The 20,717-nt window shown below is 37.1% G+C and overlaps 3 protein-coding genes across 6 annotated transcripts in view; 1 reads left to right on the forward strand and 2 right to left on the reverse strand.

Moving 5' to 3' along the window:
• Positions 1-3: 3 nt before the first annotated feature.
• On the reverse strand, positions 4-7,557 carry thsd1 (thrombospondin, type I, domain containing 1). 3 transcript variants are annotated; one of them, XM_007555882.2, is made up of 8 exons: positions 7,232-7,557; positions 5,776-5,892; positions 4,771-5,165; positions 4,022-4,658; positions 3,094-3,255; positions 2,097-2,511; positions 1,478-1,997; positions 4-1,369 (listed from the first exon to the last, which is right to left on the reverse strand). In XM_007555882.2, the coding sequence occupies exons 2-8, from the start codon at positions 5,825-5,827 to the stop codon at positions 719-721; spliced, it is 2,832 nt and encodes a 943-aa protein (XP_007555944.1). In that variant the 5' UTR covers positions 5,828-5,892; positions 7,232-7,557; the 3' UTR covers positions 4-718. The 3 variants fall into 3 exon arrangements, with proteins under 3 accessions (XP_007555944.1, XP_016529035.1, XP_007555934.1); XM_016673549.1 differs by lacking the exon at positions 7,232-7,557 and adding an exon at positions 5,955-6,340 and having other exon boundaries at positions 5,776-5,921; XM_007555872.2 differs by lacking the exon at positions 7,232-7,557 and having other exon boundaries at positions 5,776-5,946.
• Positions 7,558-9,533: 1,976 nt separating this feature from the next.
• On the reverse strand, positions 9,534-15,986 carry vps36 (vacuolar protein sorting 36 homolog). Its single transcript, XM_007555890.2, has 14 exons — positions 15,804-15,986; positions 15,492-15,560; positions 15,070-15,140; positions 14,624-14,738; positions 14,416-14,505; positions 13,939-14,025; positions 13,605-13,637; positions 11,914-11,991; positions 11,603-11,737; positions 11,431-11,496; positions 11,243-11,307; positions 10,332-10,416; positions 10,145-10,221; positions 9,534-10,023 (listed from the first exon to the last, which is right to left on the reverse strand). The coding sequence occupies exons 1-14, from the start codon at positions 15,897-15,899 to the stop codon at positions 9,942-9,944; spliced, it is 1,149 nt and encodes a 382-aa protein (XP_007555952.1). The 5' UTR covers positions 15,900-15,986; the 3' UTR covers positions 9,534-9,941.
• Positions 15,987-16,168: 182 nt separating this feature from the next.
• Positions 16,169-20,717, forward strand: part of proser1 (proline and serine rich 1) — an 11,099-nt gene continuing 6,550 nt past the window's right edge. Inside the window, exons 1-9 of one of the 2 annotated variants that reach the window (XM_007555900.2) lie at positions 16,169-16,773; positions 16,848-16,913; positions 17,990-18,058; positions 18,253-18,347; positions 18,457-18,550; positions 18,714-18,824; positions 19,142-19,243; positions 19,971-20,049; positions 20,274-20,366. In XM_007555900.2, the coding sequence (XP_007555962.1) occupies positions 16,729-16,773; positions 16,848-16,913; positions 17,990-18,058; positions 18,253-18,347; positions 18,457-18,550; positions 18,714-18,824; positions 19,142-19,243; positions 19,971-20,049; positions 20,274-20,366 (754 nt within the window). In that variant the 5' untranslated portion in view covers positions 16,169-16,728. The remainder of the gene's footprint in view (positions 16,774-16,847; positions 16,914-17,989; positions 18,059-18,252; positions 18,348-18,456; positions 18,551-18,713; positions 18,825-19,141; positions 19,244-19,970; positions 20,050-20,273; positions 20,367-20,717) is intronic. The other variant, XM_007555907.2, reaches the window with a different exon arrangement.

Raw genomic sequence — 20,717 nt, forward strand, 5'->3', positions numbered from 1 at the left:
TGCCTTTGCTTCAACTTCAAATTATAGCTAAAATCAACAGAACATATTTTATATATTTTTTTCCAGTGAGCATTTCTGAGACTGTAAAATTGCCAGATTTTTAAATAAACAGTATTTTAGCTTCATTGTTTCACCAGTGTTCCTATTTAAAGTGCCTTGCAAAAGAATTCATGCCCCTTAACTTTTTTCACACTTTATGTTAAAACCCCATACTTCATGTATTTCAATGTGATTTTATGTGATGACGACACAAATTATAGCATACTTAGGAAACGGAAAAAAAGGATATGTGGTTTTCAAAATTGTATGAATTTGAAAATGTATGCGTCTTCAGTCCTCTTAACCCCAATCAAAGACACTGTGTTAGTTGTTGAACACAATTGCAGTTTAATACTGCATATGTACTACTACACAAATTAGAATACCAAATTCCTGCCTGAAAAACAGAAACCACCCCAATTGTTACTATAATAAGCACTGAGACTTCCCAGCATTGCTGAAACTGTAGATTTAGAGTTGATATAAACCATTTTTTTAATGCATCTTGAAATCTATCACCAATCTAGCTGGTGTTTAACCTTGCAGAAGGGTGAATGTGCTCATTATACCATGGAAATATTAAAAATAATGCATTAAAAATGTTAAAGAGTTAGTTGTTCTATTTGTTCTTTCAGCATATAAAAATTGTTAACATAATACTGTAATAATAACTGACTTTCTACTGCTTCTCCTGTACAAAAACTGGGGTTAGATCCAAGTCCAGCATCCTTTGTTCCGCCTCACTTAGCCTATAGGGGGAGCCACCGCTGCTGCTCTGGTCTCTAGACATTGGCAGAGAGTTGCACCAATCTTTCCTTCGATCAGATGATGAAACGTTGAAGCTGGAGCTGCGCTGGCGTCCCTTGGCTCCAGAGCAGGACTGAGCCTCTTTCAGTTTCCGGGCCAGAATGTTCCTTTGGATAGGTGATGGGCCACGGCGGTTCCAGTTCTGCTCAGCCCGCTCAGCTCGGTCTACACCCAGCTGATTCACCTCATGAGACCAAGGATGTGTAAAGGATGGACCGCCAATCCCTGAGACCAACTCTCCACCTCTGCCTTCAGGGTCTGCAAGCCTCTTTCTTTCCGCTCTGCCACTGAAGTCTTTAGCATGTTTCTCAGATATTGAAATACTATTAGTGTTTGTTCCAGTGTGCTTGACTTGACTGTTATGTGTCGTCCCCATCCAAACCTTCCTCTGCTCATTACTCTGGGGTTTGGTAGCACTCCAGTCTGAGACTCTGTGTTCTGGGATGGGGTAAGACGGGTGAGGCTGTCTCTCCCATCTTCCTTTGGTCCAAGAACTTCCTTCTGGAAGCGTCCGCGATCCCACCTGAGAAGGACAACGTGGAATCACATCTTTATTGATCTTGAGTCAATATATTGAGTATATAAACTGGATAAAAATTGAGGTAAAAAGTAATAAAGTTGGGTGGATGACCTGGGTCATGCTCCTTTCTCTAAACTGCGTGGACTGAGCTGAAGAAGTCGAAAGGAGTTTGGTGTCACTAAAACTGGAGGTCCGTCTGAAGTTTGGATTCTTGTGGAAACTATTTGCCGATGCTTCATCTCCTTCTCTCCTAAGACCGGGCATTTTGCTCCTCTCTACCATCTCCACCCAGTCAGCTGTGCGGTCATGCCATTTAGAGCTCCTCCCAGAGACAGGAGGAGGACCCAAAACTATCTCGACCCTTGGACTCAGTCTGTCTGATGTGACCCCCAATGTCCCAGATAAGGGAGTCGATGTACAAAAATGGCTGTGGTTGACATTGTCCTGCAAACCCAAGGGAAGGGCAGAACAAGCAAACTCAGTAGGTGAAGGAATTGGTGAGGTTGTGGGTGAGGCGCAGGTCTCTACCACAGTATCATGGACAGGACTTGAAGAGACATGGTACAGCTGTGTGGCCTCTTTTAACCCTTGCTTCTTCATCTCTTTCAGCTGTTGCTGAGCCAAACGATAGCTACAAAGAATATGGTGTCTTGTTTATTAAAGCTAGATGGGACAAACATAATTAGACACTGATAAAAAAAATATTGATAGAAAAAATATGTAAACATACCCAAATATCGGTGGTAGCACCTTCTGACCTGTGGGAGATATTCTTTCTGGATCCTGTGAAAGTGATTTCACCAGTGCCTGTGGTGAGAGAGGCTGCGCTCCGAGTGAGGGTCTCTCTTTTTGGGGAACGACTGCCCCCGATGGGCAATGACTGTCAGACAGGCTGGGCCTTTGGAGGCTATGGCCACAGATGGAGGCCTCATCTGAAAGTTTGCGCCCACCAGGGGAATGAATGGAGCCTCTGTGGACTGAGCTACACTGAGGGGTTTGACAAAGCTTTCTCCACACAGTCACCACAACTGTTGCCATGATCACTGCCAAGCAGAGGGAAATACCCAACACCACAATCATGTTTCCACCCAGCGGGGATGCTCCCTCAGGTACAGAGGGAAGAGATGGAGATGGAGAAGACAACACTAAGGAGTAAAAGGAAAATAACATTATATTTAAATTAGTTACAAGGATATAATTTAATCACTAATGACACTGCACTAGGTATTAAATTCAGCTCTATAACCACTCTGGACTCCAGGACAGTGGTTACCAAAGTTGGGATCAACTTTGGTAACCATAAAAATGTTTTTTATATAATTGTTACAGTAGTAAAAAATAAGAAAGAAAAAAAAAGATAAAAATATGTTTACTTCTTGCCCCCTTCTTTTCCACAAGATTCTATGCTCATTTACTCAAGTCATTGCATTTCACGTTTTTGTGAAAAGTATTTTCATGAATTATTAAGATAATTATTTAAAAAATGTGTAAACCTTACGGGCAATATAATTTAATTTTGTATTATAGCTAAGAAACCTTATTTTATTTTGGTCTATTTTCCATTTGATTCCAGTTTTGGTAACTCTAATAAAATATAGGAGATGTAACCTTAATGTAGCTAAAATAGCTCCAGGCAATTTTCTGCCAATAGGATATTACAGAAAACATGGAAACCACTGCTTTAGAGAACAAATATTTGTGTAAAAAATGGATTTAATAGCACTTACTGTCACAGTCTTCCAGGGAACATAGAGATTGTTCCTTCATCATGCCAATGCACTGCGTGCCTCGCACACCAGAGGGCAGCAAACACTCTCGAACTCTTTCCCTCACTGCCTCTCCACAAGTCGCACTGCAAACACTCCATGGGTGCCAGGGTCCCCAAGATTCTGCAACGCAAAATTAAATACACATATAGTGTAAATATAATATTACACCCTTTAACCTCCTCTGCCTTCTGTCATGTTGCAAACACAATCCCTAATGTATGTTATTTGGATTTTATGTGCTCAACCAAAACAAATTAAGTCAATATTTTTTCAAAACCACTTTTCCCTCTAAATCTAACTATATCTGTCTCTATCAGATTTAGCCATCATAAGATTAATTTGCATATTTTTTAAAATGTATCTTATATTCAGTCAAACTGGATGGAAAGCATCTATGTTTAAAGCTTGTCACAGATTCAGAATCAAATCTAGTTCTGGACCACATTTGATTCTAGTCCAGGCAAAAAAAAAAAAAAAAAAAAAAAAAAAGTTTTCATCTAAACTCTTTTTATTGCAGTTTTGGCTGCACCTTTCCTCTCATGGCTCAAGAGGAAAGGTGAACCTCTGCTCTGTGTTGAGCCATAGAAAGCTCTAGCAGGTCTTCTTCCTTGATTACCCTGTATCTAGGTCCCATTAACTCTAACCAGTTTCCCAGTCCATGCTGGAGAAAAATCTCCACACAGTATACTGCATCATAATACACTTTCAGCTCATTCACATTTATATTTAAGGTGATTACAAAGTTTTAGAATGGTAGCTCAGTTTTTTGTGTGTTTTATGAGCTGAGCTAAATTTTTGCTAAAAGTATATTTGCCTTCCACTGACACTGTGGAAATGTGGTTATTTATATTTCATATGGCAACAAAACTTATCAGCTAAATCTCACCTGCTCTTCTGTAAACCACCAGACATGTCTGTGCTGGACTAGGGGATTGACTGAAGTTGAAAACAAAGCGGAAGCAATACTTATTTCTTCCTGGGTAAAAAACAGAGCAGTTGAATTCAGTCTCATTCTCCCCTTGTGTGAGCCAATTAGATGCAAGCACAGAAGAAGATTGTTCCTCTGGTCTAAACTCCATCGACAGGGAAGTTAAGTCACCCCCGCTTGCGAGGCCTGCATTATATAGCAGTATTTTTCCATTGACATGAGTGCAAGGTGGGGATATCATCTTAACAGTCATTGTGCCCATACAACCATTTTTATAAGCATTGGCGTTTTCCACCACTAGTTTGTAGGAGAAAATACGGGACAGATAGAGAGGAACAGGGCTCTTCACTTCTTGTACTGTGTGAGGGGATCGCAGAGCCACTCTTAAGAAGTCCCTCTCAGTGAACGGGAAAGCACAGGGCAGCTCAACACTCTGCGAACGAAGCGGCTTGAACGGTTTCCGTGTTTGAGCTCGAACTTTGTCAATGGTACTTCGTCCGATCTGGTTGTACTCCATATAACTCACTTCTAAGAAGAGGGCAGAGTCAGTGCCTCTGGAGCAAGCCTGAAAGTGTTCATTAGTGGATAACACAACCTGTGAATAACCAACAAAAGAGAGGTATGCAAATTATTTTTTTTTCTGATTGTACAACAGTAAATAGGCAAAAAAAAAATAGCTTGATAAATTAAATTTCAGTTTGTTTTACCTGAAAATATTCAGAGTGGTTTCCTGCTTTCTCCACAGAAATGTGAAAAGTGGGCCACTGCACTTGCAGTTCAGAGCTCCACCAGGAGGCTGAGCTTTCTGTGCTGCTGACATCTGTTCTGTTAGCATGAAAAACAGTGGTGATGCTTGTCTGCCTCAGCAGGAACCGGAAAGTTCCTGCGTACAGGAAGCAGGAACAATCAAACTCCTCCCTGCCAACCAGTTGGTTGCTGGGGAGGATCCGTGAAAGAACTGAAGTATTGGTTTCCATGTTGACTAGAGAGAGGCTCATGTTGGTGATGGTGTTGTTATTTGATTTTGCGCTAAAGTCCACAAATACACTCCCATTGCTAAGGGCCACATGGAAAGAGGGCCAAATACTGAGCCCTGCAAAAGCTGAAAAAGAGAAAAAGAGCAAAGAAAAAGATATTTAGAATCAGTAGGAGCATCATTCTGAAGTTTGATTACACTGCTAGAGGTACTTGCACATTGATGGTGATTGCTTACAAAGAGCAATTAATAAGGGAAAAGTTGGATTATGCCATTAACTTTTACATCTACAAATACATGCAAATAGCAAACCTATATCCAATCAATCCAAGCTAGCAAATGTTAGAAAGTTTCATAAAAAATAAATAAACAGAACTCTATAATTTTTGTAGCCTTTTGTGGGCATCTACATTTTTAAGATAGACATTACATCCCTTTTTTGATTATTTAATGACTGTATGTCCCACATTGTTTCTCTAACCACATTCTCACATAGTAACTTTCAACAAAATAAAGACGGAACAGGCAGAAGCTGCCTCTTCATTCAAGTTATCATCAGAAACTTTTTTGTTAAGCTCAACTTTTTCTTTTTATCTTATTGAATGATAGACTTAGTGGACTGAATACTTGTACTATGGTATTTAGAAGCTTTGTATCCTTTGTATTTTATACAAAAAACCCCACTGCATTTTCAAACACACACTGTAATCAAGATGAAAGTCTTTGCGACACTCACCATATCCTATGAGCACAAGAAGGAAGGGCAGCAGCGAGACAGCCTGTGGCATTCCGATGTCTGTTTCTCTTCTTACTTCCACACCACATGACCGTCTCACTCAACCATCGTTCACATCTATAAATCACAGATCAAAAATGTAATTGCTACAAAAAAACCAACAACAACAACAAAAAAACAAAAAAAAAAAACCAGAACCATTCACAAAGACTCCAATCTCAAATGGGCAAAGACATTGAACAGGGGTTTTCTTTCTACTGAGCTATGGAAAACAGGAAACTCATAGTATGAAACAACAAACACCAGTTTTCTGGGTTTTTAGGTTGGTCCTCCTCTTCCTATTAAGCACACAATGGGAATAAGGTGTTGTCGCCACAACCTAGCTTACGTTCCTTTGGAGGGCTTTGTTCGAACCTAAGAGCAAAGTTCTATTTATGGGTGACTGCACATATTTTTGATTGGTGTTCTCTATTGCTTTAATAAAGTAGTTTATCTCAGGCACAGGTAGTGATTTTAAGCCCCAGTCAAAAATAAAGGTCACATATAGTAGGAAGCACAGATTGAGAGGAAAGAAACTGATATTGTCATCTCCATATTTATCAATATTATTGCCATCACATGATTTTCCAATATGGTGCAGCCCTAAATTATGGTATTATAGAACACATAATTTTGTATGGTAATAGAAGAAAGAAAAAATAATGTTTTAGCAGAATTCAATGGAGCACATTAACCGTGTAACGAACTATGTGGAACTTTATAAAAAATACTGAATCTATACTTTTGCTAATCTTTGAGATATCCAAGATTTTTATCTCCACAAAAATTTAGGATTAGGATTAAAAATATCTTAAATGCCATATAAACTCATAGCACTAAGGCAACTGTACAGTTAGTTCAGATTCCTTTACTGATATCCTTAGGTACACTTTTTAATCAATTAAAATAACAGAGTCTGTTAAGAACAGACAATGGATAGTAAACTCTCAGGCAAAAATACTACCAAAAAAATTTAACAGATAAACACATACAAAATACAAATAAAAGTATAAAACAACAGCTGCACAATATGTGCACTTTTACTGTGACTACACGTGCAACTAACTAACTTGAGTAAAACAAACAAAAGCACTGACTAAAAGTTATGAAAGAGGATTAAGTCCAATACTACAATATTAAAGTTTTTTTTTTTTTTTCAAAACGCGAGTAGTTTTTCTTATGGAGACAGAATAAAAGGTTATAAAATGTACAACATTAATAAAAAGAAATTAGCCGACACACATTGAATTCCAGGAGCTTTTCTAGTCAGACTGCCATTAAACCAAACAACATGCAGCCTTAGGTCTTTTAAACACACGACTATCGCTTATTTATAAATGTAAGTCATACTATTACGCGTGAGCTCTAGTAAACTTAGTACGTAGTGCTCGAATATAGGAAATAATGTTGTACTTACGTATCTTGTTTGTGAAAGCCTACACATTATTTTTGTTCCAATTTCTTACGTACAGCAGGAACTGCGGTAAAATAATGTTCTTCTCCAGCCTGATAAAACGTTTCACCGACATCCAGCGGTACCAAAGCCCGAGAGCGTCTGAGTTGAAGAGCGCGTGCCATCTGCCCGTAGTCACTCGACAGTTAGCAGACCGCATTCATTTGATCTTCTCCCGGATTTTATTTCCATTAAAAATAAAACGAATTACTGACCTTACCTTCAGTCCAACCATACTTGAAATGTTATGTTAATAACCGAAACTACTGGATAATGAGGCTATAGTGCCACAATACAATTTACTTAAAGTATTATAGGATAAGTATAAGTGCTATGAAATTAAAAATAAATAAATGGACAAATGTATTCACATGAAAGTTTATAAATAATGACAGACATTTCTCAAAATTTGAACACATTATGTAGCTATTTCATCATCCAACAATTTCATGGTTTAATCAGTACACAAAATAGTTTAAACTACTGTGGCTAATCAGATACTAATCTTACCTTCAGTCCAAACATCTGTAATCATACCAGTAACAGCCCTGACAGTTATCTATTAAATTATCTTTATGGGCTAAAGGTGTTGTTTGGTATGTCACCAGAGAAATAGAGAAATTGATCAAGTAAAATGGCAAAACTTTGCTAGAGAAAGCATAATTTCTGAATCTATTCACCAAATATACTAAAAATACTTCAAACGACGTCACAAAGATGTAGAAGAATGCATCTAGCGGACTAACTAAAAAACTTGTCCCCCTGCTTATCAAATATGTCACTTATTTGACCAAATATACAATGCTTTCAAAGAAAATCATGCATTTATTTATTTATTTATTTATTTGTTTATTTATTTTTTCACAAAAGTGAATCAACAACTTGAGAAATGTAAACTGGATGAAACATTGATTTAAAACTTCATGACAAAATTGAGCCCTGGAGATGAAAAAAATCCCAATATATCTGAATGTATCTAGAGTCAGTGGGTTATTAAAATTTCCCCTTAGCCTAACCTTCACACTCCACAACATGCACAGAATCCATTGATTTGAAAGTTGTTCTCATCATTTTGCCTTCCTCTAAAATAAAACTAGAATAGCTCACTATTCCACAGAAAAACAGGAAATCCCGTGTTCAAGAAAACAATGGACAATACTAAAAATTATTCAAAGCATGTGTAGCACATAAGTGGTTAAAATAACAAAACATTTCAATAAGAGTCTTATTCTGTCAGATTCTGCATATGCATTTTGGCAAATAATAAATAGTAAGAAAATAACCAAGGTATATCACTGTACCTTTATTATATACTGCTCAAAAAATAAAGGGAACACTCAAATAACACATCCTAGATCTGAATGAATGAAATATTCTCATTGAATACTTTGTTCTGTACAAAGTTGAATGTGCTGACAACAAAATCACACAAAAATCATCAATGGAAATCAAATTTATTAATTAATGGAGGCCTGGAATTTGGAGCCACACACAAAATTAAAGTGAAATGTTCCCTTTATTTTTTTGAGCAGTATATTTGTCATATCATTTCTATCAGTCCACCTTGCACTGATAAAGTAGAACAAGCAATATCTTAAAATGTAAACACATTTGTATTGACCTACTTGCCTCAAGCCAGATTTCCTGAATGAATTGAGCTCAACTATTATCAATAAGTGAACCACATGGCAAGCTAATCTAATCAGTCTCACCGACCTTCATTTTTCCTTCAGTGAGACAAGGAAAAAAAAAAATAACAGGAAGCTTCTCTGGGGATGAAACAGTTCACTGATCAGCTCAGTTCACAACGGGGACAAAGAGTGATCTGACTCTGAGTTTCAAACGCTCCACACAGATCAAAGCTAAAAAGATATGGCCATTGACTGGTGCATATTGCTAAATGCTCATCTCTTACAAATTTATTAGTTTCTCTATGGTAAGTTGATGTAGGACATATTGTAAAATGGCAGCTTCCAATGCTAGATAATAAAATGCTTTGATTTATATTTAGTCACAAGTCTGTTTAGTTCGACGGTGGTCATTTGGAATTGACCCGTTTTCTAGGAAATGAGCCAAATTGGAAGGAAATTTTGTAGCGGCTTTATTAAATTTTGGCCTGTAATGAAAATGATGGAGCAGAACTGACTTTTTCTGATAGACAAGGCCGAAAGACAAAATATCAAAGACGAAGTCAAGTAACATGGTTCGCTGAAATGCTACGCATCCAGACATGCATGAGAATTGCACAACAAACAGGACAACAGCAAAAGTTTCCAACCATTTATTATAAAAAATGTGTGGCTTACTTTGGGACAATGGATCCAGATACTAGAGGCTGCAAGAGTTTCATAACAGTGTGCTAGCTTCAAATAAGCCTGCAGGTAAATTACAAAGACAAGAAAGTGGAAAACAATACATCAAATAAACAGAAAGCATTAACTGCATTCTGTAAAATAATGTAGAATCGTTTCCTTATTCCTATTTAGAGGTAATTTAGAAAAACGATAATTAAGACAATAACTTTGCCTCACAGAATAGGTATTCTAAAAGACAAAAAAAGAACAGAACAGCAACGAAGAGGACCCACAACGAAGAGGAAGTGTCATCACCAGACAGAGTTCATCATGTATAGTTTTTATGTTCATCCTATATTCTTAGCATTTATTTAAACAGATCAAAAACTGTTTGGGTAAAATCTTAAACCCTCAACAGAGTCATCCCTACATAGGTGGCCCATCTTCTCAGCAAGCAGCAACCTGAGAATAAAAGCAAACAGAACACATATAAAGAAGAGCAAATGTGCAAAATTGAGCAAAAAAAAAGACTATCAACTGTCAAACATAAGACACAGATGATGACTATTTTATGTTAGCTTACCGCTCCTTAGACAGAAGAACAGAAAGACCCAAGAGCTTTGCAAACTCCTCTGCTGTCAGGGAACCTTTTTCTGTCACCTGCAATTAAATCACAAATCATAAAGACAAATAATAAGGGTAAATGCCTCAAATATTTAGGAGATAGTGGAACAAGCTAGGGTATGATGTTTGTGAAGGATGAAACTCACATTGTCCAAAGCTGAGGCTATCATCTCCTCTTCACTGTGAGACTGCAGCTGGACCACCATCACACCGCTGTCAAACACACGCAGCCTACACACAAGACAAGACACCAAAGCAAAACAAAACAAAACAAAAAGTGAAGCAAGGAAATCGGTCAGGGATTGAGAGTAAAACTAAAACAAACACAGACAACAATATATAAAAAAATATATACACATAAAATATGCAAGAAAGGCACAGTTTATTAAATCAGTGCAACAGGATGTGGGAAAACGTGAATCATCTTATAACTAGTTGAAAAGAAGTGATTGATCAGGACTGATACACAGAATTTAGGCATCTGACCTAAAGGTATAAAACATGGCAATAACTGAAACAAGACCAACAAAAAGAAGTTAATGAGACACAGATATCCTCTGGTTTTATTTCAGGACATCAGATTAAAAGGGGCTTTAAACATATGGATTCCACACTCCAACTTAAGAAGATAACAATTTTGACACCCATGTTTTATCTTCCTTAACTTCACCAAATAAAATCCCAGTAATATGCATAGAGGTTTGTTGTTGCAGCACAACATTTTTTAAAAAGGTCCACAATTACTTTATTGAAATACAAAGCTTAGGTTCACAAGGACCAGTTAACCAAAACCAATATGGGAAAACTTAGCTTTTGTTATTTCAAACAAAAAAAAAGAAAAAAAGAAACGACAAAAAAAACAAAACAAACCATACACACAGGAAGTAACAGGAAATGACAGCTGCGGAAGCCTGGACAGACGTTCTCACAACAGGAAGCCAGGCAGGAAGAGCCTGGTCAGCTTCGTCTATGCTAAACACTTAACCTTCTCAGCATCTAAAGGAATGTAACGCACACAGATAATTTAAACAATGCAATACAAACAAGTCAAACTCACCTCAAGGGTAGTTTCAAGGACTCAAACATTTTGCAGGCGTTTAGCAAATCTTCAGGAGATAAAAGCTGGGGGAAAAAGGAAAGAAAAAAACCCCATAAGCATAGATGTTTGTCTGGGGTGTAACTGTACAAATTACCAACTTATGTCACATGAAACATCAGCTGACACGATCAACGTCTGAGCATCACCTCCATCCCCCTGGCACGGTTGACGAGACAATACACCTCTGTGAGAGCCATCATACCGCCACGCTCCTGAGATGGCAGCATAGAGAGAGCATGAAATTTATGCAAGAGTTGCAAGAATAAAACCTGAATTTGTTTTATTCTTGTGTAGATAGCAAACAGCTGAGACACCTACCTCCAGAGGAGCCTGCAGCATATCTCCCAGTTGCTTAGCCAGCTGTATATGATAATGAGTACCAGATCCGTGTGTTTCCCTGGTAACAGGGTTAGCAATGCCCATGCTCAAGAGGTAAGACTTAAAGCGAATTGTCTATGGAAAGAAACATAACTGTAGATTCAAAAAATGTTGCTAATCTTTGAGCATCAATGAGTTAATACCAAGCAATATGGTATCCGATTCATACTTTAGTAAATTTGAAGAACGAAGGGAAAAACTTTAATTTTTAAAAGTATCACTATATCTCATGTTGTTGCTGGTATTCTTACCTCATCTTCTGTAATGTCTCCCTGTTTGTCTTTGATCTTGCTTGCAATAGATCTGGATAACTCCACCATCTCTTTGGCCTGCCAGTTAGAGGGTCATTTAGAATATCACACTGGAGGTTGATACTGATCAAGAATATGTGGTCTTTTCACTTGTGACTGAACATATGCACATCAAAAGTATTCCTACCCCTTTAACCTCTTCAAAATGTGTCATCTAACCAAAAATTTATTTTATTGGGACATAACAGGATTGCAACCAACAGAAAGGAGTGTTTACCTGTATAGAGAAAGAAAAATGATAAATGCTAATATGCATACACATGCATTTAGCCCCCTATAATCTAATACCCCTTAGCAACAACTGCTTTCAGAGGTGATCTAATTAGTATAATATGCTGGACATGTCAGGGTTGTGGAGCTAAAAAAGAAGGCTTTGGAAAGGAGTCTTATGAAGCCCCTTTTCCAGTTTGCTACAAGCTACATAGGGAACATAACAAACATGTGGAAGAAGGTACTGTGGTCAGATAATATCTTAAGGCAGAGGTTCCCAAACTGTGGGGCGCGCCCCCTAGGGGGGGCGCCGTGTCATTGCAGGGGGGGGCGCGGGAAGCCGTCTGGATGAAAAACAAAACAAAACAAAACATGAACACTGTATGCGTTGGGTTTTTACCTTAGAATGGCCAACTCTCTGTTATTCCTATGTCAATTTGATACAGTAGAGGCTTCCACACTTCCCATATTTGTGTCCTCTGTCACTTTTATCAGCAGTTAAAACTGTTTAATCCGTTGTTAACATGTTGTAACCTGTTTTTCCCGAGCCGCCTTTAAACGCAACATGAGCGCTACAACGCTCGCGCTGGGTTTCCACCTGTGAAGGAGACCTGCCTCTGCTGGGCGGAGCTACGTAGGTTTGTGTTAGAATCACGGCAGCAAACCAGCAAAACGCAAAGAACTTTTCACAGTTTTTCCCTCCAAACTAACCGACTGAGTTGAGTAAAGCTGTTGGATGCAGGTAATGTTAGCTAAAAGATGACTAGCTAATATCAATACAGAACCTTAAGCTTAACAAGTACCTTGTAGGCTACCGATGTTGGTGTCTATTTTCAGCTACGTACATTCATTTTGCCCCCAAAAAAGTCGACCCCCCCCCCCACGCGTCATTTCAACAAGACAGCCATTTGTAATCCATAGGGGGGGCGCAGAAAATGTTTGGAAACCACTGGGGAGGCGCAGAAGAAAAAGTTTGGGAACCACTGTCTTAAGGCAAGATTACATCCTGGGAAAAACTGACAATATATGTAACTCTGAACACATCATTCACATGGTGAAATATGGTAATAGTATGGTAAATTTAGCTAAATAGCCCAACTATTTTACAGAAATAAAAAGTCCCCTAAAAATAATCACTCAATCTCTAAATGTGCAAAACTGATAAAGACATACCCAAAACAGACTTGCTCCTGCCATTGCCTCAAAAAATGGTTCTACAAACTATTTACTCAGGATGGTTGAAATCAAATGCATGGAACATTTTCATTTGAAAAAATTGTCACAGTTGTTTTTGTCCAATAAAATTCAAATAAAATACATTGACAGTTGTGAAATTGAAGGGGTATGATTACTTTTGCAATGTACTTGCAGATAATTTCCATTATATATTTGCAGGAAAACACAATAAAAGCTTCCTTTACCTTCACCATAAGCTTACTGAGGTCCTCAAAGGCCTAAACACAAATATGAAAAGTTATTGAAGCTTCAGATGTTCAGAAGATTTAATAGTAAAACATAAATATTTTACAGAACACTCTATCCATGACTACAAGACAGTTAAAAATGCAACTTTCATGTTAGTTTTTAAATTGCTATTCCTCCATATCATTGCCTTTAGTAGCTTTTATATTTTATCTGATATCTGGATTTCATTTCTTCCTTCTGAGATATTTCCACGAATCAGCTGAAAATACAGGATCTCAATACGGTCATTCCTTTGCTTTTTTTTTTTTCGTTTTTGTTTCCAGAGATTACCTCAGAAATGTTCTTGTCCGTTTCTTTCCTCTTCTCCTCTATCTTCCTTTCAATGCCAACAATTCCCACTGCGCGTGTCCTTCCTGTCTACATGACCACAAAGGGAAAGAAAAACGCACGCAGTTAAACAGTAAATTCAACAGCTGATAACTATAATCCAAGAACAAAGAAACATAACAGCAGAGAAATTCTGGATATTAAAGTTAAATATCCAGTATTTAACTTTACTGGATAATGACTAATCTAACTATGTTTTTTTTTTAAAAACTATGTTTAATTAGCTCAACTAACAGAAAAAATGTAAAAAAGGTAAAAAAGACTGCCACCCAGTGGATAACAATTAAAGTGGTCACAAATATCTGATTGAATCTTTAAAGTCCTAATTTTGAAGCAGGATGATCCTCTACCTCTTATCTTGCAGTCTGGAACAGGGTTGTGATTAAGATAAATTGACAAGGATGTTGTTCAGATTCTAACCTGAGGCCCAGTTCCTGTTGAGATGGGTTGTGAAACTGGCGTATTCTCCCACCTTTTCTGGGTAATCTCTTCTGTCAGTCTCCTGTAAAACTGCAATTGAATGGTACGGCATCAGTTCCAGCCAGGTAATCATAAATAGAAAATCAATAAGAGAGTGCAAAGATTAAAAAAAGAAAGAGCTCTGAAAACTGTGTGCATGTGGGAATACCTCAATCTGCCCATGTTCTTTAAAAGACAGCTTGATGAAAGAGTACTTGCTGTTCTGGTATGGACCAGGCTCCTTGTTGGCAGGTGATGGATGCAGGTGGATTACTATTTTTGCACTTTAAGGCAAAAATAAAACAGTTAATCATAGCTTTTAAAAAAAAAAAAAAAAGATTTAAGTTGCGTGACACTACTAAAACAGGAATTATTACTTATGATTAGTGATCATCTTTGTATCACTATCATTAATCTTTTTTTTGTTTTTTTTGCTTTTTTTTTCATAATGACATTGCCCCCACCAATCCTGAAGAGTCTCTCAGTCATTAAAATAGGGTTAGGAATAAGGCCAAATGCATTATTATACCGTACTGTACAACTACACTTTTGACAATGGGAATGGTTGTTACAGCAAGGTAATTGAAACTAGCTAACTATCCAAGTTCTGTGTACCTCTTTCCTATTCCTGCAGCCTGCTCTTCAAAGAAAATAATCTGAGACAGGGGCATGGCCATGCAGCAGTCCTGTCAAATGGAAAGGAATTCACAAGTCATAATTAGACAGATCATAGAAAAGTACTTTTAACTGTAATCACCATAAATGTTAAAGCAAGATCAAAAACTAGCAATATGAATAAATTATTTAGGGTGAATGCTGACCAAAGTTTTGGTTTCATGTTGTAAGTTACATGGCAACAATCATAAGTTGCTGTTTATAATAAAATGTGTCTATCATAAGTAATAACACTATAACTACACATCTCATATCCGCAAACAATGCTGCATGTGTAAACTCTTATTTTATGGCTCATCTTTGAGTCAAAGATCAATTTAACATGAGAATGAATAACATTTGCTTTATTAAAATTTCCTTACGTGATTCTTTCCGTCCCTCCAGATCAACCGATGTGTACTCAACAAGGCGACTCCAACATCCAATTTTGCCTGGTAGTAACACAGGAAGTAATTTTTCATTATGGCAATAATTTTAACATGTTTTGAGTATAGTTTTAAAGACGTTTTTTTCAATACTTGCATTGAAAAATGCAAGTATTGCATTTTTCAATGAACATATTCATTCAACATATTCATATGACTCACTATAATCTAATTACCGAATTTCTTACTTAATTTTTCGCTTCTGTTTTGATAGCAATAAAAAACTGCTAATAAATAATAAAACTTTACCTTATCATCACCATCATACAGTCTGACACCTCTCTGCTGTATCACTAAAGTTTCGTTTATTTCTAAGAGCCCATTTGACCACGAAAACCGGTCCATTTTTTTCTCTTCTAAGAAGGAAAAGACCAAAAACAATATATTGTTCCGTTGCAAACACCCGTTCTGTATTTACTTCCTGTAAGCTGTTTAAAAGTTGCCTGCATAGAATCACTAACATAGCATTAACTGTAAATATAAATGTTGCAGAATTCATGTTAAACATGTATATATTGTAATATGGGGTGTTTCTTCCTTTATTATTTGTTAGCTACTGTTAAAATAAAATCTAAACCAAATGTTTGCGATCAGGTACCTCACGGGTGTCCTTTCGTTGTTGACGTCCTAGCGCCAGCTGTCAGCAGCGCCAGCTAGCTGAACTTGTGGCGTTTCTTGCACTCTTCATTCACATTTTAACGATTTTTATAAATGTGCTTGCAACGGTTGTAATTTTATGACGAGCCTGTTTGAATCATACTTGACCGTGCGACCTGTCGCATATTTGTTTGTGTATTTTTTATTGTATGTTTTTGTCACGTCGTCGTCTCGATTTGAATAACTGTAGCACGCTAGCTTGTTGTTAGCTACAGCCACATTTGGTTCTGCTCTGCAGACATATCTCCTATTTGGAAGTCATTGTTTACTGTCCAAGAGCTAAGTTACTTAAGGAGTATTTTAACCATGCAATTATTAAATATTTCACTGCACTCGTATAATGTCTTAAATCTTGGTTTTAGTAAAAAATGAGTTTACGTTACAAGTCGAGGAACAGAAAATAGATTTAACCTAATCGTATCCGAATGCCTTTTATTTTATCTGACCTCACTTGTTGTATCTTAAATACTACATTAATATTTATAGTTGTATTGTAATCAATAACAAATAATCAACCATGGATAAGAAATCATTTGACATCGTCTTGGATGAGATAAGAAAGGTATTGGACGTGTGTCTGATTTGTAAGTGTTATTACTTCGTCTACAATATTGTTGACGGTGTACTTTCTTTCAGTGTGTCCTTACGGATCAGCGGATCAGAGCCATAGAGCAGGTTCACGGATATTTCTCCAGTGAGCAGGTAGGGTACTGCCCAGTCTCCTTCATCTTTAAGAATATGCCACGATTGCTACATATCTTATGGGTTGTAATTCACACATGAATCGCTTTAAAGTATGGATAAAATTGTAAATCAAATTTCTTATTTCAGTGACAAATGTAACAATATGACTACACTGCCTGTGAGAAGTATTCATAGCCCTGGAGTTTTTCCACATTTTGCTTTTCCATATTGTTTCTGAACACAGAAACAATATTGCATGATTGCAAACTTACCAAGATGTGGCCATTTACCTAAGCTCACGGGCCCCAGCACAGTTAATCTCCATTATGGAAGAGGAGAAAAACAATGGACTGTCGACCTCCAGTTTCAACTTTGACACATGCAGTGTAGGAGAGAGTAAACATGTGGAAGAATATGCTCTAGTCAGATAAAACCAGAAAAACTTAATGACCTCATGTCACCCTTAACACACCCTCCCTATCGTAAAACATTGTAGTGGTAGTGTAATCAAGATGTTGCTTTTCCTCTGCAGGGATAAGGAATCTAGTCAGAGAAATTGGGAATGTAGATGTGGCTAAATAATGACAATGGTAGAAGAAGGCCTGTTAGAGACCCTGGCAGATGATAAATTATAGTACATGTATATGTTAGAGTGACAGAGATGTGAATCCAACTGAGAATCTGTGGCAATACTTGTACATTGTTGCATCCAGTCTGACTAAGCAAGAGCTATTTTTGCAAAGATTGGGCAAAAAGTTCAGTTGATGTGTAAAGTTGGTACAGATATGCCCCAACGATGTGCAGCTGTGATAATAATTAATGATAGTTCTAAAAAGGATTGACCCATTGATCCAAGGAGGGATAAATTTGTAACACTACAGTCATTGCAGACGTTTATTTGTTAAAAAGTTTGAAAACCATTTCACAATTTCCTTTTGTGTAACAGAATCCATTTAGATTGTAGTTGTAACAAAATGTGCTAAAGTTCCTGTGATCTGAATACTTTGCAGAAAGTATTATATTGTTTGTGTTTTGTTGTTCCAGAGAGCTCTTTTTAACTTAATTAGTTCTAATTTGGTACTTAATGTGTGCAGGTGATGGAAATCCTGAAGTACTTCTCATGGGCAGAACCGCAGATCAAAGCAGTTAAAGCACTGCAGCATGTAAGTAGGAGCACTTTTGACTAACTCAGGCTGTGCCGCTCATATTTTCACTGATCAGCCTGACATCCCGCATGGTCACAGTGCTCCCTCTCCTATAGCAATCTCTCATCACTAGGGTAGCAAGGCATGTCTTAAAAACTCTTTACAAAATGGAGGCCTAATATTGTATCTGTTCCTCTTTCTGTTGTCTTTAGAAAATGGTTGCAATCCCTACAACCAAAGTTGCAAACATTCTGAACTGCTTCACCTTCTCCAAAGACAGACTTGTTGTCCTGGAACTAATAGCTTTGTGAGTACAGTTTAAAATGCCATTTAATGTGGTCAAATGTTGTTTGTAAACGGTGTGATTTTTCAGTTGATTGATGGTTTATTCAGTAGGCATGTCTGTTTCCGTACAGGAATATTTCGGATGCTCAGAATTATCGACCGGTGGAGGATCTGTTCCGGATACACGCATCTGAGAAGAAGCGCGCTCGCAGGATATTAGAGCAGGTGAGGACAAAGAAAAAACTAAATAAAACAAAGCAGTTTATACTTTATCAAGAATGATTTCTTTTAAGAAAAAAAGTGCTAGCTGCTTTTAGAGCTAAATGAGTTCATTTTAAAAATATAAAATAAAAAAATTAATCAAAAATGCATGTCTTTGACTTGTTAGGTTTGTAAGGTTGGTTGCAAAGCTCCTGTAGCCATGATCTCATCCTGTGGAATGATTCCGGGAAATCCATACCCTAAAGGCAGGCCCAGCTTGGTCACTGGCACTTTTCCTGTGAGCATAAACAATATTTAATAACTAACTTACTTGAATATAATTTATATGAAATGCCTGTATTTATATTAAACTTAAGTGACAGCAGTTCTGCTATAATCTCTTCAATGCACAGTATAGTCTTGTTTTATTTTTCCCCACATATGGAGATTGTTATAAAATGCAATTGATATGAAATATGCTTGCTTATTACATTTTTTTGATTGGATGAATTATACATTAAAAAGAAGAGGCAAACTTGTTTGTCTGAGGTTGAATGTTTATGTTTTTCTTAAGGATGATTGTTTTGAAATGACATATTTTGCTTCTAACCTCAGGGAATCCTTCCAATTAAAAAAGACAGTGAGAAAAAAGAAGACGGCTCCAGCAGTATGGAGGGGAAAGGAATTGCTTCCAGGATTATAGGACCTTTTAAACCTGTAAGTCCAGAACTGATAATGAGATGTATATGTGTCAGAATACGACACATTTTCTATTGCGTTGAAATCTGATTGCGCAACAAGTTTCCATGTTCCAAAACTATGTTGACTGAGCTAACGATTGATGAGAAACCTGAAAAGACACACCTTCTTTTTATTGTTTTGACTGGACGTCTGTATGATGTAAGATTTGTGGGAACTGATATGGACCTGTGATGATATGCAGAAAGAAATTTGTGCTATTTTTTTTTTCCAATTTTGTTTAGTTTTTTTTTTATATTATTTAAAAAAAAAAGGTCACCTGACCTCTATTTTCAGTGCATCACAACTTTCAATCTCACATTGCATTCACAAAATTCTATGTATTTTATTGGGAATTTTAAGACGCATATCAACACAAGATTGTGAATAATTGTGTAATAACAGTATGTCTGTGAAGTAGTAGTGATAGGACACTGGGTTTTTAGACTTTGGGTTTTTAAATTTTTTTTTTTACAAATCGAAAAGATGTGGGCATTTGTATTGAACAAAGATATAAAAAAACCCAAAAAACATTAAAATAAACAGTTTTACAACACCTAATACGCTACAGTATTTATCAGTTTGGTGACTTCTGAAGGTTGCCACAATTTCAAACCAGAATCTCAATAAAGTACATCACACAGTACAAGTTTTGGTTTGTATTATAGGCTTTTATAAGTTTAAACATTTTGTTTTTTGTTTTTAGTTTCCCTCAACTTACAACCCTCATCGACCTGTTCCTTACCCTATCCCACCCTGCCGGCCTCATGCCACCATCGCACCAAGTAAGAAACAACAAAGCAAAGCACACGTCTCTTCAGTGTAACCTACTTTAGAATTTCTTTGAACATCATGCAGCCTACCCGTAATTTAAAAACAGAATGCAGACACAGGGTGTGTTTTCTGACTGTTACTCTTGTATTGATTCTGGTCCATTTGGAAGCTTATTCTGTAAGTTTGTGTCACACTTGTAATGCAGACAACTTTAATATCTGCAACTGCTACTTAGGTGCGTACAACAACGCAGGCCTTGTTTCTGTGGGAGGGGTCATAACAGCCAACGTGCCCCCTCCCCCCTACCACTCTTCTCACAAAATAGCAGGTATGATTCCTTTAAGGCAAGTTGTGCCTAGACTCTTTCTGAAGCTTGCAGCTTACCTTGCTGGCATGCTGCTCACCTGTGCTTCTTCAGTTTATCAGGTAACTGATTTCAGTTTAACTTTTGTTGGAGCGCATTGATTGACCAGAAAAATACTACAAATTGCAACAAGTTGCAATTATAGCTTACTATTAAATTGTTCTTATCTATATATTGTGGGTAAATACTAGGGATAGACAGTAATATCTTATACTAGATAATATTCTAGAGCATTTATGGCTATAACAGAAATAATAAAAGTGATTATAAAAAATAAAATACACACACACACACACACACACACACACACACACA

Source organism: Poecilia formosa, unplaced genomic scaffold, assembly GCF_000485575.1.
Source record: "Poecilia formosa unplaced genomic scaffold, Poecilia_formosa-5.1.2 Scaffold3, whole genome shotgun sequence".
In the NCBI taxonomy this organism is placed as follows: Eukaryota; Metazoa; Chordata; class Actinopteri; order Cyprinodontiformes; family Poeciliidae; genus Poecilia; species Poecilia formosa.